Source organism: Sinocyclocheilus rhinocerous, unplaced genomic scaffold, assembly GCF_001515625.1.
Source record: "Sinocyclocheilus rhinocerous isolate Xijiao unplaced genomic scaffold, SAMN03320098_v1.1 scaffold541, whole genome shotgun sequence".
NCBI lineage: Eukaryota > Metazoa > Chordata > Actinopteri > Cypriniformes > Cyprinidae > Sinocyclocheilus > Sinocyclocheilus rhinocerous.
Window position 1 is genome coordinate 1,089,206 of NW_015658519.1, and position 17,483 is coordinate 1,106,688.

Here is a 17,483-nt window from a genome sequence, read left to right on the forward strand (position 1 = left end):
AAACAGGCCTAAGGACATTTTCCAAGGTGAATTAAGACACATATCACTGATAGAGCACAGACACATGACGGCCATTGAAATTTATCACAGATTTATGTAATCACAGTTAAATACCATAAAGTATTCTGGTAATTTGTGGTTCCTCAGATCGCCACAGGCAGAACCCTCTTTTAGAAAAGGGCAGGTGTCCATAAATTCCTACAAGAAGACTCACTGAGCACATGATAGGACATTTAAGGGACCCTAAAGAGACTGACTAGAGGTGCTCCACAGGATTTCAACAAGTGTGGCAATAAATGTATCTTTTCATTTGTAGAACTTTTGATTAATTTAACTGAATTTATTCAAAGACAATGGCCATTTTACCAATTCAAACATGCAATATGTCAATGTATAATACATAATGCTTGATTATGTAATGAGATCATGAGTATTTCTCTCATTCTGTTAGGATTACATTTTTGAGGCTGAATTTACTAGATAAGTGAAATCAGTACTCCTCTATTCAAATATGAGGTGTTTGTCCACTTTATTTTTACCTTACTGTCCACTGGCCTCATGATCTCTTCTGCTAAAAATTACTGATGAATCATTTAATCTCCATAGTTAAAGGGGTCATATGATGCGATTTCATTTTTTCCTTTCTCTTTAGAGTGTTACAAGCTCTTGGTGCATAAAGAAGATCTGTAAAGTTGCAAAGACTAAAGTCTCAAATCCAAAGAGATATTCTTTATAAAAGTTAAGAGTTAGCCACACCTACCTAAAACGGCTCGTTCGAACACGCCCCCACATACCTACCTCACTATGTGGGAAGATTTGCATAACACCGCCCAAATGTTCAATAATGTACAGTATGTGGAAAATAATGTGTTTTTTTAACTTTAAACCGCATAAACACATTTCATTACACCAAATACACAAAATAATGTTCTTTTTAGCAGCATCATATGACCCCTTTAAGTGTTAGACTAACTAGACTAAACTAGATGCACATACCAACAGTAAATGGAGCGTCTATATGCGATCACATGTCCTATATTTCCTGCTGACTATCAAACTGACTCATAAAGACTGTGACGGCTTATACATTTCTTTACAAGAAAGGAGTGAAATTATTTTTCACACAAGTCCATTTGAATCGGTAGCTTGCCTGACATCGATGCATGAGGAGCCATGGCAATACTCCTCTACTGCCCTCTAGTGATTAGCTGATGAATAACAGAATGAGGCTCGATGGCTGCTACTGACAAGGAATAAAGACTTTTAGTAAATTAATTCTGAAGTAGTTACATGATTGCAGTAAAATAAAATGAGCAGTTTTGGGTAATTTTCGTTTTGAGGGTTTGAGGGATGTTATCAAACACAATTTCTGTGGGGAAATGTTGAATGCCAGCCTGTGCCTGTCACCAGACTCGGCCTCTGGAGGTTTAATGTTTAATCTCTGCTCCGGCTTCCTGCTGCAGCGCCTTTGACTCACTTTTATTAGTCTTGTTTTTACTTTGTGAAGCCATTTTAGCACAGCCATACTCACTAACAGCAAACCAGACTATTCTGACAACTAGGTGAGTGTTTTTATGTTTGTCATGGTGCTACTCATATTCAGGGCTGATGATTATAATATGTTTTACAGAACAAACGCTGAGAAGAGCAAGTTCAGCTTCCTTTTAGTTGATGATCGGAAACGTTGTGTATGAGTATGTTAATGACTGTATTTGATTAACTTTAAAAACGAATACACCTTTTAACAATACCTGCTGAAAAGTCAATACCAGATTTAGTTAAACCAATGACATTTTGCCGAATAACCAGCTTCCAAAACACAGTACAGGCTGGCAACCAACTATGCTGATATCTTTTATAAAAGATTACTGTATCTTTTCAACAGGGATATAAAATTATGTTTTTTGATTTACAATTCTTATGAATTTTAAATACTTTTGAAAAATGGGCAGTGATATAGAACAAACAAACATCTTTTTATGTTTAATTCTTAGTTTGTCTGTTCTCTGGTGACTGTGTAGCCTACAGCTACTAGACCTTGATTTTCTCACCAGCTCCAGCAAAATGACAGACCTTGGCAGACCGTATTCGGATGACATCTCATCCTCACAAAGTGAAGATTTCAACAGAGCACATGCAGAGGAGGATCCTTCAGAAGTTCACAATGGTGACAATCCTGAGGACTCAAGCTACTCCCCTTATGAGCAGAGCCATTCAGACAAGGAAGCTGAAAAGACGAAAAAAAGTGCCTTGCTGAAATCTTGGACTGGTGTGTTTAAGAAATGGAAGAAAACTGATTCTGAAACGCATTCCACATCATCAGGGGGAATTAAAATACTACCCAACGGCACAAGATGTAGTCCACCTGTTTCTCCATTGTTGGACAGAAAACATTGGGATTCGCTTACAGGTGACCTCAAGCCAAACTCCCCCCCAGGTTCAGTGGGATACAAATATGACACACTTGAATCTGAACTGACCAGTATCCATCCGGCAGAGTACTACGCTGAGAAGTTAGAGGTATACCAGTTAAAATACTCCTACCTGAAGTCTTGGCCCGGCCTTTTAAGACTGCTTGCTGGCCTTCAACTGGTGTTCGGCGGGATGGTTTTCGCCTGTGTATGTGCGTATATTCAAAGAGACAGTGAGTGGTCCAACTATTACAGGCCAAATTATGGGTTGGCTGGTGCACAAGGATACCGTTACAATGGCCCCTTGACAGCCTTTGTGTTGGTCATTGTTGGACTCTCATGGATACTGACCGTTATCCTGCTGGTTTTGGGATTAACAATGTATTACAGAACGATCCTGCTGGATTCCAAATGGTGGCCTCTTACTGAGGCTGTTATGAATCTGGTCATTTCGCTGCTGTACATGGCAGCGGGTATTGTCTACGTGAATGATCTGAATCGTGGTGGGCTTTGCTTCATGACGGTCGGTATCAACCCAGTCCTGTCTAGCCTGTGTCGTGTCGAGGGGGGTCAGATGGCTGGGACTGCGTTTATATTCATTAACATGGTCATGTACTTGATAAGCTTCCTAGTGTGCCTTAAAATGTGGAGGCATGAAGCTGCCCGCCGTGAGAAGGAGGCCATGACAAGCCAGCTGAACAGCCAGGTAAATGCGCTCACAAAAGTTTGTTGTTTTTTTCTAAGAAATTAATCATTTTATTTAGCAAGTGCACATTAAATTGATCAAAAGTGACATTAAAGACATGCATAATGTTACAAAATATTTATATTTCAAATAACTGCTGCTCTTTTAAATTTTCCATTCATCAAAAGTATCACAGTTTCCACAAAAATATTAAGCAGCATAACTGTTTTCAACATTGATAAGATTAACCTTTTCTTGAGCACCAAATCAGCATATTAGACTGATTTCTGAAGGATCATATGACACTGAAGTTGCTGAAAATCCAGTTTTACCATCACAGGAGTAAATTAAAATAGACAGTGATATTACTGTTATGATATTACAGCCTTGGTGAGTAAAAGACACTTTCAAAAGTAATAGAAAATCTTAACCCCCCCCCAAACGTTTGAAAGGTAGTGTGTATTTCATTCATTAGAATATGGCTGTCTTTGGTCATAAACATTTTTATAATAGTGATCACAGGGTTTTTGCTTCACTTTTAACTACAAACAACACTAATTACATTTCTAGTTTCCACAAAATCCTCAATGTTGTTATCAAGTTTGACTAATTGTAATGGCTGTTATCTTTCAGTTACAGCAGCAAACTCTGGAATCCACATCCAATATGGGCAGCTCCTCGACTAGATCCAAGAAAATTTCATTCAGAGATGAAATGGATCAAAGCTCTGTGAGTAAGAGCAGACTGGCTTATGTCTCAGAGAGAGCTGAAGAAAGAAAGATTTTAACTGGAGCTATTCCAACAGGACACATTCCTAAACCCAGAGTCGTCGCTGATTATATTATGTTAGTATACTTTATGGTTTATTTCTGGTCTAACAAAAATAAATGATATATTTATGCCACACAAATGTAACAGGCGTTGGTTATATTCAGTAGGTATTAACCCATTTAAACCCATTAAAAAATTTAAAAAGGATCTAGAAAGGCTCTTTTTTCATCTGTAAATGTTATTAGGTGACTATAGATGGTTTAAACCCAACTGCTCTACATATAGACAATTTTAGAAAGGGCTTTGGACAACTTGATGGATAATGTGCCATGTGGTGTTTTGATTCATGCTGCTATTTCTTGGTGTGGACTTTGAAATAAACCTGACTGGTGGGAAAATCCCTTATTATCCCATCTTTTCATAAAAAAGGCAGTTGAAAATCACAAAAGAACCACACAGTAGGTCTATAGAAAATACCAAAAATGGATGTTAATTAGTTAAAAATAGGATGAACATGAGATGGGCTTGAGAAATAAAATTAGGTTAGGATTAATGTAAATAGAATAGGAGTCAATACTGAATAAAAAATATGAAATGGGACAATATTAAAAGATGTTATTTATTTATTTTTATTTTTTGGCAGAAAATATCCTGAAATTCATTCAGTAGAGGACAGAGAGCAATACAAAGCAGTTTTTAATGACCAATACCAGGAGTACAAGGACCTGCACAGGGAGATCACAGCCACTTTAATAAAGTTTCAGGAATTAGACAGCATGATGAGCCAACTCATCAATAGCCAATAAGACTGATTGTGTCAGTAGCAACGGGTTGGATCGGGTTTAGAGTTTCAGGCCCAGGTCTTTCACACAAATGACCATGAGCAGCAGCTGTCACAGGTATTCACATCAAACGGATAAACTCAAACACTAAACAACACTTGACAGAAAACTGTCAAGCTTAGAAAAGCGGGACCAAGGCGAACAAGGAAAAGCCCAGTGGCTGTTGTGTTACGGTAAGTTACATAATGTTTCAATTATTTACCACAAAATTACCTTTTTAGAATGGATTGTAGTCAACGCAAAAGTGCAAAACACCGACATGTCGCAGTACTGTTTAATCTTATGTTGTCAAATCATACCAATTGCAGTGTTTCATGTGATTGTAGCTGACAGCTATATGCTCAGACCAATCTAAAATGATATCGGTTTATTTTCAAGAGGAAAGTTGTAAAATTATATTAAAAAAAACAAAACCTTTTTTGGGGGAAATAAAATTATTTTCTTTATTCTTGAATAGCTGTCCCATCAACATGTACCTGTGAGACTGTATAAAGCTTGCTAGGTTGATTTTCAGCTCAAATCCCTTATTATCCCATCTTTTCATAAAAAAGGCAGTTGAAAATCACAAAAGAACCACACAGTAGGTCTATAGAAAATACCAAAAATGGATGTTAATTAGTTAAAAATAGGATGAACATGAGATGGGCTTGAGAAATAAAATTAGGTTAGGATTAATGTAAATAGAATAGGAGTCGATACTGAATAAAAAATATGAAATGGGACAATATTAAAAGATGTTATTTATTTATTTTTATTTTTTGGCAGAAAATATCCTGAAATTCATTCAGTAGAGGACAGAGAGCAATACAAAGCAGTTTTTAATGACCAATACCAGGAGTACAAGGACCTGCACAGGGAGATCACAGCCACTTTAATTAAGTTTCAGGAATTAGACAACATGATGAGCCAACTCATCAATAACAGGAGAAACCCTGAGGTGAGACGTGATACATTCCGTCAATATTACCTTAGACTATTCAAACCAGTTGTGTCAATTGTTTTTTGGTTGTTTTATTTAGGAGAGTAAGAGAATCAATGGCTTACTGAAAAAATATGATCAAAAAAAGAATGTAAGTCACCTTTTGAACTAACCCACCTTAAACCGCTACAAAAACTAAGTTAAATACAAGAGATTATTTTTTTTTAAATGTTGTTATTATGTATCTTATTATGTGCTTCCTCAAGGACCCATACTTTCTGGAGAAGAAGGAACGGTGTGAATATCTGAAAGGAAAATTAAACCACATCAAGATGAGGATTCGGGATTGTGATCAAAATTTCACTGCAAAGGACAGCAATTACTAAAAAAAATTATTTTTATTGTGTAATTATTATTATGGCGCCTACTTTTTTTTTCTTTTTTTACTGTAAGAAATGACGGCAGTTTGGCTTAAACTAATCTATAAACTTTACTCCTACTTCACGAATCCTATATTTTTATTTTACACTGTCAATCATACCAATTGCAGTGTTTCATGTGATTGTAGCTGACAGCTATATGCTCAGACCAATCTAAAATGATATCGGTTTATTTTCAAGAGGAAAGTTGTAAAATTATATTCAAATAAACAAAACCGTTTTTGGGGGAAATAAAATTATTTTCTTTATTCTTGAATAGCTGTCCCATCAACATGTACCTGTGAGACTGTATAAAGCTTGCTAGGTTGATTTTCAGCTCTTGAATTATTTATTCACTCTTTTCAAGTTACCACAGGTGTGCACCTCACCATCTCTCTAAAGCATAATTAACTAAGGATACGGTATTTGAAATATTCCTGTTAGCAGTGCATCTCTTCACCTCTTTTATTCACATATAATGTCTGTATATTGCACTTGGGGGATGCAACAGAAATGTGAGGAAGAAAACTTACAGCATGGAAACCCCCAATGACTGCATCTGCTCATGTTTCTCTGAATTATTCAGAGCATCTCGTCTGAATTGCAGTAGCCTGATGAAGGGAATGATGTTTAAAGCTGGACTCCAGATTGTGAATGTTGTTTGTGCTATAAAGAGGTGTGTTCTATCTTAATTATACTGTTAGATCAGAACTCTGAAAGTTCCTGTAGATCTACGGATAGAGTTGTGCGCTAACAATTGCATGTTTGTAATCCCAGGGAACAAATGTAGTGATAAAATGTATAGTTTAAATGCAATTTATGAAATTTGATAAGCCAACAGTGTTGTTTGTGCATTTGACATTGTCAGTGTTTTAGTGACGGAGGTTACAGGTACACTGGTAATTGGACAAGTTTTTATGAGTGAGTCATCAAATGATTAATTCAAACAATTCTTTCAAACTCACTAATGAATTCAGGAACAAAACAGGCAATAGTTTTTATGAGTGAGTCATTGAATCAGTCATTAAACTAATTCGTTCAGAAACGCTGACTGATTCAGGAAGGCTGTGTATTGCTCTGTAGATGATGCGATAATTAATTATGCTTTGTCCTGTTGTGAAATTGTTTCATCTGCATAGCAAAAAATAGACAAATTGTTATATAAAAACAATATCATTCGCAGTTGTGCCATCTGTGCTACTGTGGATTTTATTGGAATGCTGTACTGACCATTCAGAAGAAATGACTGGACACCAGAACTATTATTTCTATATATTTTAAAAATAATTATTATATGTGTAATTGAGATTATAATCATGTGGGTGATGGTAGTTGAGGGCAGCACATAAGTGTTGAGTGGCAATGTGTAGTTACAGTGTTGTTTTATTATTAATTTTTATATAGACTGTCATAGGTTTTATTATTGTTTTGAATAAAGCTTTTTATATATATATTTTCCAGTTGTATCTTAATTTGTGTAAGATTTTGTAATTTTGCTTCTGTTATTTTTATCTCTCCAGATTTATTATTTTACTATTTAGTTATATTTTATTTATATTTTAGTTTTAGTAATTTTAATACTTCAACTTAAACATTTATTTTGTTTGCAATTATTTTGGTTAACATAAATTTTATATATATACATACATATACATATATGTACAGTGGCATGCGAAAGTTTGGGAACCCCTTGCAGAATCTGAAAATGTGAATAATTTTAACAAAATTATAGAGATCATACAAAATGCATGTTATTTTTTATTTAGTACTGTCCTGAGTAAGATATTTTACATAAAAGATGTTTACATATAGTCCACAAGACAAAAAAATTGCTGAAATTATTAAAATAACCCCCTTTAAAAGTTTGGAAACCCTTGGTTCTTAATTCTGAATGTGGTTACCTGGAAGATCTATGACAGTTTTTTTTTGTTTTGTGATGGTTGCTCATGAGTCCCTTGTTTGTTCTGAACAGTTAAACTGAGCACTGTTCTTCAGAAAAATCCTCCATGTCCTGCAGAATCTTCAGTTTTCCAGCATCTTCTGCATATTTGAACCCTTTCCAGCAGTGGGGGTGAAAACTTTTTTTAATTTGAAGATCAGGGTAAATTTTACTTATTTTGTCTTCTTAGAAACATGTAACTATATTCTGTAGCCTCTGAATGGCAGTACTAAATGAAAGAATATGATATTTAGGCAAAATAAGACAAATGTACACATCTCCTATCTGTTCAAAAGTTTTCACCCCCGGCTCTTAATGCATGTTTTTTCCTTCTGGCCAAAGAATGTGCAGGAGCTGGAAGATTTTTCTGAAGAACAGCAGGCAGTTGAACTGCTCAGGACAAACAAGGGACTCATGAACAACTATCACAAAATATAAAAACAGTTGTGGATCATCCAGGAAACGACACACAGTATTAAGATGTAAAACTTTTGAATGGGGTCATTTTTATAAATTGAGTTATTATTTTTTCTTGTGGAGTAGATATAAACATCTGTTATGTGAAATAGCTTATTCAGGACAGTACTAAATAAAAAATAACATGCAATTTTCATGAGCTCTCTTATTTTGTTAAAATGATTAACATTTGCATATTCTGCAAGGGTTATGTAAACTTATGAGCATAACTGTGTGTGTGTGTATATATATATATATATATATATAATTGCATACATATGTATATATATATATATATATTGTGTTCATCTATATTTCAATTTAATTATTATTTTAGTTTTCATGTTTTGTTTACAATAGCAACAAATGGTCTTCTCGCCACGATTATAAGAGTTATACTCGTCCATATCATTTTTAATGATTAAAACAAATGACTGCAGCTCTTTGTCTGAAAATGAAGTATGGTTTTAGTTTCAGAAAGCTATATCTGTTCCCAGATGATCTCATGATCTAAATTTGACCTCATTTCTTTTTTCAGATTATCTCATGAATCATGTATGAAACACAGCAGTATGACAGTCCACCGCAGTACAGTCCACACTACATTGCCCCATCAAATATGTACACATCCAGAAGTTTCTACTCTCAAAGAAGCGAGTATGGCTTATACTCTTCAGTGACTGATGCTCCTCAAACGGAGGGAAACCCTCAGCACTTCTACAGATTGTTCTCCCCACCTGGCATTGTGAAAACGATGGAGGGACTGACTGCTCTGCTTTGTTTTGTTATTTTTGCCTGTGTTGCTTCTACTCTAGTTTGGGACATGCACGGCTACGAGGGAAGCATCGGAGCCTTCGCTGCTGGATCTGGAGGCTATGGGATGGGATCTGGGTACTATGGAGGAACCTATGGCTATCAGAGATCTTATATGACACCCTACTCAGCAAAATCAGCCATGATCTCCATGGCAGCCCTTAATTTCGTAGTATCTTTGGCCATCCTAGTGGTTAGTTTCTCAAAGACTTGGTGTGTGCATGGAAAAACGTTTTACTTGACAGTTTTAGTGGTGGATGTGGTTCTGGCGATTCTACAGTGTATTATAGACATCATATTCGTCATTGGGGTGAATCCCATGGCCCAGAGTTCACAAAGCATCATGTACAACCCCATCCTGATGATGTGTCAGACCTCATTAGGGACTCCCAGCATCAGCGCTGGAGTTGGAGCAGGCTTCCCAGGTGCATATCCGTCCTTTAATCGATATCTCTATCACTACTGCTTCATGGATCCTGAGGAGGTCAGTATGCCAAGACATGCACTCTTAAAAAAAGGTTCTTTATTTGCATCAGTGGTTCCATGAAGAACCTTTAACATAAATAGAACCTTTCCATTGCACAAATTGTTATTTATAGTGGAAAAAGGCACTTAAGATTATTAAAATGTGCTTCAGACTAAGAAAAATATGACCGAAAGGTTCTTTGGGGAACCTAAAATATTTCTTTGGTGGCATCGCTGTGAAAACCTCCTTTTGGAACCTTTATTAAGAGTGTAATTTTCACTTCTTATTGCTCTGTAGCTGTAGTTTCACTGTAACATTAATTGTTTTAAATCAGTGTTTTCTTCTTAATTTTAGGCTGTGGCTCTGGTATGTGGACTGTTTGTCATGATTGCCCTGGCTGTTGCAGCCTATTTTGCCTATAAGACTCGAAGCAAAATATGGCGTCATGGCAAACCTAATATCTACTGGGAGGAACCACCTATCCTCAGAATAGACAGGAGCCAGAATTCACAAAACTGGGTGAGTTCATAAGTGGCAGTTCAGATTTATTGAGGTCATTGCTATTGGCATTCAAATTTTCTGGCATATACATATATATGCTCAGCAAGTACAAAGGCTACATTTACTTCAAAAGCATATATATCAACAGTAGTTAATATTGTGAAATATTGTTACAAAAAAACAAAAACCCTGTTTTGTAATATATTTTAAAAAGTCATTTATTCCTGTGTTGGCAAAGCTGAATTTTCAGCAACATTACTACATTCTTCAGTGTCACATGATCCTTCAGAAATCAATCTAATATGCTGAATTGCTGCTCAAGAAACATTTCTTATTACAGTTTCTTTTTATTCATTTACTGCAATTTTCCACATGAAAGGTGCACACTTTCAAAACTCCTACTAAAAAAAAAAAACTAATCTCACTTGTAACATTTCCAGTCAATCTTTCAAAGCCTGATCTCATCTTTTCATTACAGTTATATATATATATTTTCAGTGCACACAAGATTTTTGTAATATGTAATGAGAACATTTGGTTTAACACATCTGATTAACCATCAAGATTAGTTAGATTAAATCATCGACAAACGTATTGAACTGGACAAGATGGGAGGGAAATTAAAAGTTTGATAATAATAGCATTATAAAAGGCAGTTACTGTGATTAAAATGTTTACAAAAAAATACATTTTTGTGATGACGCAATTGAAAATGCTAAAAAGTTAGAAAAATGTTTTAAAGTGCATTTTGATGATCTGTTGTGATATTAGTACTATATGATATTAGTTTTGAAAATATACAACTTGCTTCTGAAAACTGCAACAAAAAAATGAAAACAACTTGCTTCTGAAAACTGCAACAAAAAAATTAAAAAACTATTATCAGTGTTGAAAACAGTTGAGCTGCTTAATTATTTCTAATTTAAATAATTATTTTTTATTTTTTATTATTATTATTTTGACTGTAAATATGTTTTAAGGAGGTTTTGCAAAATGAAACTAGGGGCCACATTATTTAAATATAGTGTATCTAAACCTGCGACACCAGTGCCGTACAATGAAATCAGTCATATGATCAGAATTGCCTTTGTGTTAATCATTCATCGATTCATCGAATCAATGATTGTGAAGTGAATTGCTCTCTTCATAATGACCGATACAGAATAAAGGTCAGCAAACAATCTGAGCCCTCTTTACAAGATGGCGCCGATGAAGATGAAGAGTTGGCGGAGCAGCTGCGCTGATCAAGCGCTTCAGGGCGCGCAGACGGGGGAAGCGAGCCGGCGCCCTCGTGAAGCTCAGGCAGCGCGGATTTCGAACGCCGTTGCCTAGCATCCATCTGGCGAACCGCCGCTCTCTACCCAACAAAACGGACGAACTCCTTCTGCTCTCCCGGACAAATAAGGATTTCTCACACTCTGCTGCTCTGTGTTTCACGGAAACCTGGCTGAATGACACCATACCGGACAGCAGGGGAAATCGCGCGGCGGCGGGACATGCTTTTACATCAACGAAAGGTGGTGTACAGACGTAACAGTGTTAAAGAAGATGTGCTGTCCCGATCTAGAAGCGCTTTTCATTAACCGTAAGCCTTTCTATTCGCCGCAGGAGATTTGCTCGTTCATTCTCGTGAGTGTTTAAATACCTCCACAAGCGCACGTGAGCTCCGCTTTACAGAAACTCGCTGATCAGATCACAGACACAGAACAACAACACCCGGACTCTGTTTTAATCATTCTTGGGGACTTTAATAAAGCAAATCTCTCCCGTGAACTGCCAAAATACAGACAGCACATCACATGTCCCACCAGAGACAGTAATATATTGAATCACTGTTACACCACAATAAAGAACGCATATCACTCTGTTCCACGGGCTTTCTGTATTGCTTTATTGCATTTAAATGTTCAGTTATTTTTGTTATAAGAAAAAAGTTATTAAACCTGTTATACTGTATTATGACAGCACTTTTTTTAAAACTAAATTTCAATACCGTGATAATACCGTATACCGTAATAAAAGCATTAGCAATTAATCGCAACATGAAAAGTTGATACCGGCATATCCCTACACACACACTTAGTCTACACTTCAAATTTGCACATAATATACCTGTACATACAAAAAAACTGTCTATTGTAATATACCTGCACACTCAATTGTCAATTTATATATTGTTATTACTTATTTACTTGTTCTATTTTTTTATTTTTTAAAATTATTTTATTATCTGTGTTTTTGTACTGTCGCTGTCATTCTGTTGCACTGCGGAAGCTTCTGTCATGAAAACAAATTCCTCGTATGTGAAAACATACCTGGCAATAAAGTTCATTCTGATTCTGATTCTGATTGACAGTCACAGATAACTTGCGTTCCAGTTACTATATAGGTGATGCATCATGTTATTTTTATAGATAAAGATAACAGCTTGTGCAATTACTGATATTTTCATCCAAATGTACATTTGCTTTAGCTAAGTTTCTGCTTATTGCAGCTTGTAAACAATAGCTTCTGGCGTAATTATCAGAAAAAAACAGCTTTAGTATACAAACTCAACAAAATAACAGCACAGTTTTATTTATTAGGCTTTAAAACTCACCTTTTGCTCTTTAAGAGTAGTTTATATTATTTGGTTCGCTGTGAGGTGACTTCAAAATGGGTCGTTCTGAATTCTTGGACTATGCAGTGACTTTCCTGGAAGTGACCTCAGATGTTGTTTGTTGCTGTTAAGACAATACACAGGCATTTTTGTACAGCCAGTGCCATGTGCAACTCTCATCAAGTGTGCTTCCTGAAAGCTGAAATAATTACGCTTCATTAGAGGAAGTGATGCACGTGCATGAGGGTGGGATAATTGTGTTGTGATGGATTTACAGTGTCTTGGTGTATTGTGTCATATAAAACTGCTCAAGTGGTCTCTTAAGAGACCGTATTGTTCAGAGAAATCTGTGATGGTATCTCTGATTGTCCTCCAGTCTGATCTAGTTTCCCATCAGGTTATTCTGTGGCAGCTTTAGCGTCAGACTTAAACTGATTCATTACATCTTGTTCTGTGATTCTTCTGGCTCCATTAAAACTTGTACACGGTCTGTTCCAGCGAAGCACTCAATACATCCCCACTGTGGTTTTATCAGAGAAGGCTTCCCCTCATCTGAAAGCAGAGAACAGCTTCACCTCCTACACTGAGGGAACAGTGAGCGTCTACAGCGAGGGTGCATACAAAAGCAATGTGTGAGTGCGGCCCGCCTTTCTGACCATGTTCAGGACAAGAAATTCTTACAAGTACCAATGCACACTAGCCTTTTCATTGCACTTTGTTTTAAAGGGATTCTGAGAACGCGAACGGTTGCTCCCCAGAGCCATTGTACCAGAGTCGGTGGATGAGCTCCAACACTGTGGAGGAGGTTGAAGTGCAGAGCAGCTCGGTGCAGGAGAAACCTGAAACGTACGAGGTTGAGGATGTGCTCTGTGAGACGGGCTACACCACTGGAGATTCGGCCACTGAATTAGACACATATGAGTTGGACGAGTGAGTTTCAATCATGAATACTTCTTATCCTTAAAGGAACACTCCACTTTTTTTGAAAATAGGCTCATTTTCCAACTCCCCTAGACGGAAAATAAAAAGTTGCGATTTTCCTAGTTCCTAGCCATATCGGCCTAGAAAATCGCAACTTTTCATTTTCTGTCAGTCTTAGTACACAATGTAACTACAGAAGAGTCAAGTTTTAAGTAGGAAAAATTTTGAAACTCTTTGGTCATTTTTGAGCGAGATGCAAACGGTCTAATCAGATTCAATGATCTATGCTAAGCTGCAGCTAAAAGTGCTACCGCCAGACCCAGAGATCGGCTGAATGGATTCGAAAACTGTAAAACTCAACTGTTTAACTCTAGGAGAGTTGGAAAATGAGCCTATTTTCAAAAAAAGTGGAGTGTTCCTTTAACATAACACACAGTTTCGCTCAATCTCTTGTTAATCTTGAGTACCTATAGAGAAGTATTGTGTCCTTTATATCTCCAAAGAGTCTTTAGTTTGATCATATTTATAAAAGAAAGATACAGCTTTATGATTCTCTCTGAGGCGTGCCGTGGGCAGAGCTAAAGAGTCAGGAGTACTTGTGTGCCGATTGCCAACAAAACACAGAAATTCGATGCCGTTTTACAAACCGCCTGCGGTTCCGAATCATGACCAGGATATTTTATTGCTGGGACTGCTCCATCTTTCAGTATCAAACGAACTGGGCCTCGTTTATAAAACATTCATCACCAAAATGACGGGAACAAACAACCCAGTCAACACGTGAGATCATGCGATGATCACAGTGATATCACACAATCCTCATACTGTGATCCTCACCGTGTGAGTAGTATATGAAATCATTGTGAGTTCAAACGATCCTCATACTGTGATCCTCACCGTGTGAGTAGTATATGAAATCATTGTGAGTTCAAACGATCCTCATACTGTGATCCTCAACACTCCAACACTGAAGGTGGCGATAATGCACCTTAACGCTGGTGCTACCCACCATAAAACAGAAGAAGAAGAATCAAACATCACTATTCAAGAATCACCTACGGGAAATAGGTATAGTAGAGTATAATGTTAAAAATATATAGTAACATATGGAAATAGTGACCAAGGACGGAGATATTTGTTTAATTTTCTAAGGAGGACTGGACTGGAAGGACGAATTTAATTAAGATATAGTAAGTTAAAGTGAGACAGCAGATGGCAGTAATGCAACACTATGGATGCCAACTGCCTTAAAACTCCAACGAAGAAGACGACAAACATCACTATTGTGATGTACATTTGTGTTAGGGACTGTTGACTGTGGAATTGTTACACTGGAGAAATGGTGAGTGGTTTCTTTAATTGCTATTCACATATGCTAATATGATATTATAATACCAATATGCACTGTGGCCTGGCCCCATGTTAGCACATTAGTCAGGTTCATGTGTTAGCCAGGTACATGTGAACCAGCCATCTTGCCAGCTGAGATTAGTTAAGTTAATTAGTTAAGCCAGGAACACACTACACAACTGTAAGGCTGGTTATGAATGTAATTTGATACTTAAAACTGATCACACCCAAATGTGTCAGAGCCATTTGCGTTCAGTTGGTGTTTACAGTCAGCATTTAAAATCATAAGTGTGTTCAGTTCAGTCTTAGAATGATTCAGTTAGTCGTTAAGTGTGTCCCTGGCTTTAGGTTGCATATCAGTATTTATAATTTGTTATACTTCCGATATCAGGTCATTACTAGACTACATTACTAACTTGGGATCATATTTCAATAACTATACAAGCATGTTTTGTGGAAGCATGGATGCATGATTTGTTTCATATTTTGTTTAACTAATAGTTATTTTCACCTGTTAGGTTGTTAGCAACTGATTGCAATGACATATTGTTCTCTGTGTTTCAGGATGTGTCAAGTCTTTCCAAAGGGACAAAGAAATAGAAGTTAAGAAAAAAAAGGAGTCACCAAAACAACACCAGAAGCAGAATGTATCTGTTAAATTGAAATGTCTGTCAAATGCCAACACCAAACTGAAAATAAATCAAAATAAACAAGGAAACTGAATTGTAAATACTTTGAAGGAAATAAAAGATGAAATTCTACATGTTTGTGATATTACTGACCAATATTAGAGAATTTTTAGATCACAGTTGAAGCTGAACAAGGTTAACTTTCCCTTACAACCAAAAACACACTTCGCTGGAGACATTCTTCTCGAGTAAGTCCTGTGACGACGTTGATGGGTGTGCTCCTGCTCTCGCTCTGGGGTGCGTTTCCCAAAAGCATTGTTAGCTAACTATGGTCGTTAGTTCCATTGAACTCTATTGGTAACGACGGAACTTGTGACCATAGTTCCTTTTGGGAAACGCACCCCTGGTTGACGTGTGCATGCGCTCTTCCGGGAGAAGTGCCCATACAAGGAATTCTGCCTTTTATGACATCATGAAGGTTGAAAAAAACTTTCCGAAACTTAAGGAATGTATTTGGCACAGAAATACTCCATCATACGTCCAAATAGTTTTTTTTCAAACTTGTTGGCTATGTTTAGCATGAGAATCCAACTCTTTAACAGTGTAACTAATTTAGAATGCATGACGCCCCCCCCCCACTGTGTGCTGTGCTGCTTAAAAGAGCTGATGCAGTTAAGAATGTTTTTCTATTACTGTTCTAATAGCAGATTGTTTTGCAGGATAGTCACTTGTTTTTTTTCCTGCTACAGCTCTCATTCAGAAATTACAACCGATGATAAGCGCAGACAGTACAAGAAACAGTTTGATATCTCCCTCACTGAATACAAGAACCTCTGTGCAGAAATGGATGATATCAGTGATCAAATGAATGAACTGAGCCGAGAACTGGACACCCTCCATGAGGAATCCACCAAGTTCCAGGTAGGCATCAAAAACCAATAAAGTAAAAATAATAAAGCTAAGAAAGGGGAAAAAAAAATATATATAAATGTCAACTCAGACATCTAATATATATAAATGTCAACTCAGACAGCTATACATCTATGTTACAACATTTTATATGATATAAACGCAGTACAACCCATATATATATTCTTTGTATCACAGGCTGTAGCTGATGAATATAATCGACTCAAGGATCTGAAGCGGGTAAGAAAAAATTCTTGATGGAGATTGATTTTTGTCCATCAGTATTAGGAGACTGATTGGCCCTAATGGTCTAAATCAGTCATTACAGTCATTTCATATTTTTGTCTGTCAATCCCTAATGCCCATTTCTTTTCTCTAGTCTCCAGAATACCAGGCTATGAAGCTCCAGTGTAAAAAACTGAGGCAGGAGCTGTGTCATATCAAACAACTGGTGAAAAACTATGACAGAAGCTTTGCAAGGGGAGAGAAGACTAATATTACTGATCACCAGGATTTCTTTGTTTAAAACTGTACACATGAATGCATACACTGTATACATCTATACATCATGTCTGGGTCAATATAAAGTAGCACTTGAAAAAGCAAGATCATCCTACTTTTCTCAGATTATTGTAAATAACTAAAATAATCCCAGGCATCTCTTTCACACTTTTAACTGTCTTCTTAAAGTTGACGGTGCTAATTCTCAGACTGCATCAGTTCAGTTGTGTAATGATTTTCTCACCCATTTTAGTGCTAAAACTGCTTGTGTCCGTAAACATGCATTTTGTTTCTCTGGTTCACAGACGTCGGCAGTCAATTTTTTATGTTTTTCTGGTACTTGTCAACTGGT

The 17,483-nt window shown here is 36.7% G+C and overlaps 2 protein-coding genes and 1 long non-coding RNA gene across 3 annotated transcripts; all 3 read left to right on the plus strand.

The window, feature by feature from the left end:
• Positions 1–1,322: 1,322 nt before the first annotated feature.
• On the plus strand, positions 1,323–6,126 carry LOC107722589 (MARVEL domain-containing protein 2-like). Its single transcript, XM_016531009.1, has 7 exons — positions 1,323–1,562; positions 1,631–1,688; positions 2,055–3,117; positions 3,730–3,941; positions 5,475–5,646; positions 5,729–5,779; positions 5,895–6,126. The coding sequence occupies exons 2-7, from the start codon at positions 1,672–1,674 to the stop codon at positions 6,012–6,014; spliced, it is 1,635 nt and encodes a 544-aa protein (XP_016386495.1). The 5' UTR covers positions 1,323–1,562; positions 1,631–1,671; the 3' UTR covers positions 6,015–6,126.
• On the plus strand, positions 4,662–17,265 carry LOC107722587 (occludin-like). Its single transcript, XM_016531005.1, has 8 exons — positions 4,662–4,882; positions 8,981–9,739; positions 10,076–10,240; positions 13,320–13,453; positions 13,548–13,751; positions 16,471–16,642; positions 16,829–16,870; positions 17,010–17,265. Exons 2-8 carry the CDS (start codon positions 8,996–8,998, stop codon positions 17,154–17,156), a joined length of 1,608 nt encoding a protein of 535 aa, XP_016386491.1. The 5' UTR covers positions 4,662–4,882; positions 8,981–8,995; the 3' UTR covers positions 17,157–17,265.
• On the plus strand, positions 14,708–15,693 carry LOC107722590 (uncharacterized). Its single transcript, XR_001637820.1, has 3 exons — positions 14,708–14,810; positions 14,895–15,084; positions 15,657–15,693. It is a non-coding gene; the product is annotated as an uncharacterized LOC107722590 (long non-coding RNA).
• Positions 17,266–17,483: the final 218 nt, after the last annotated feature.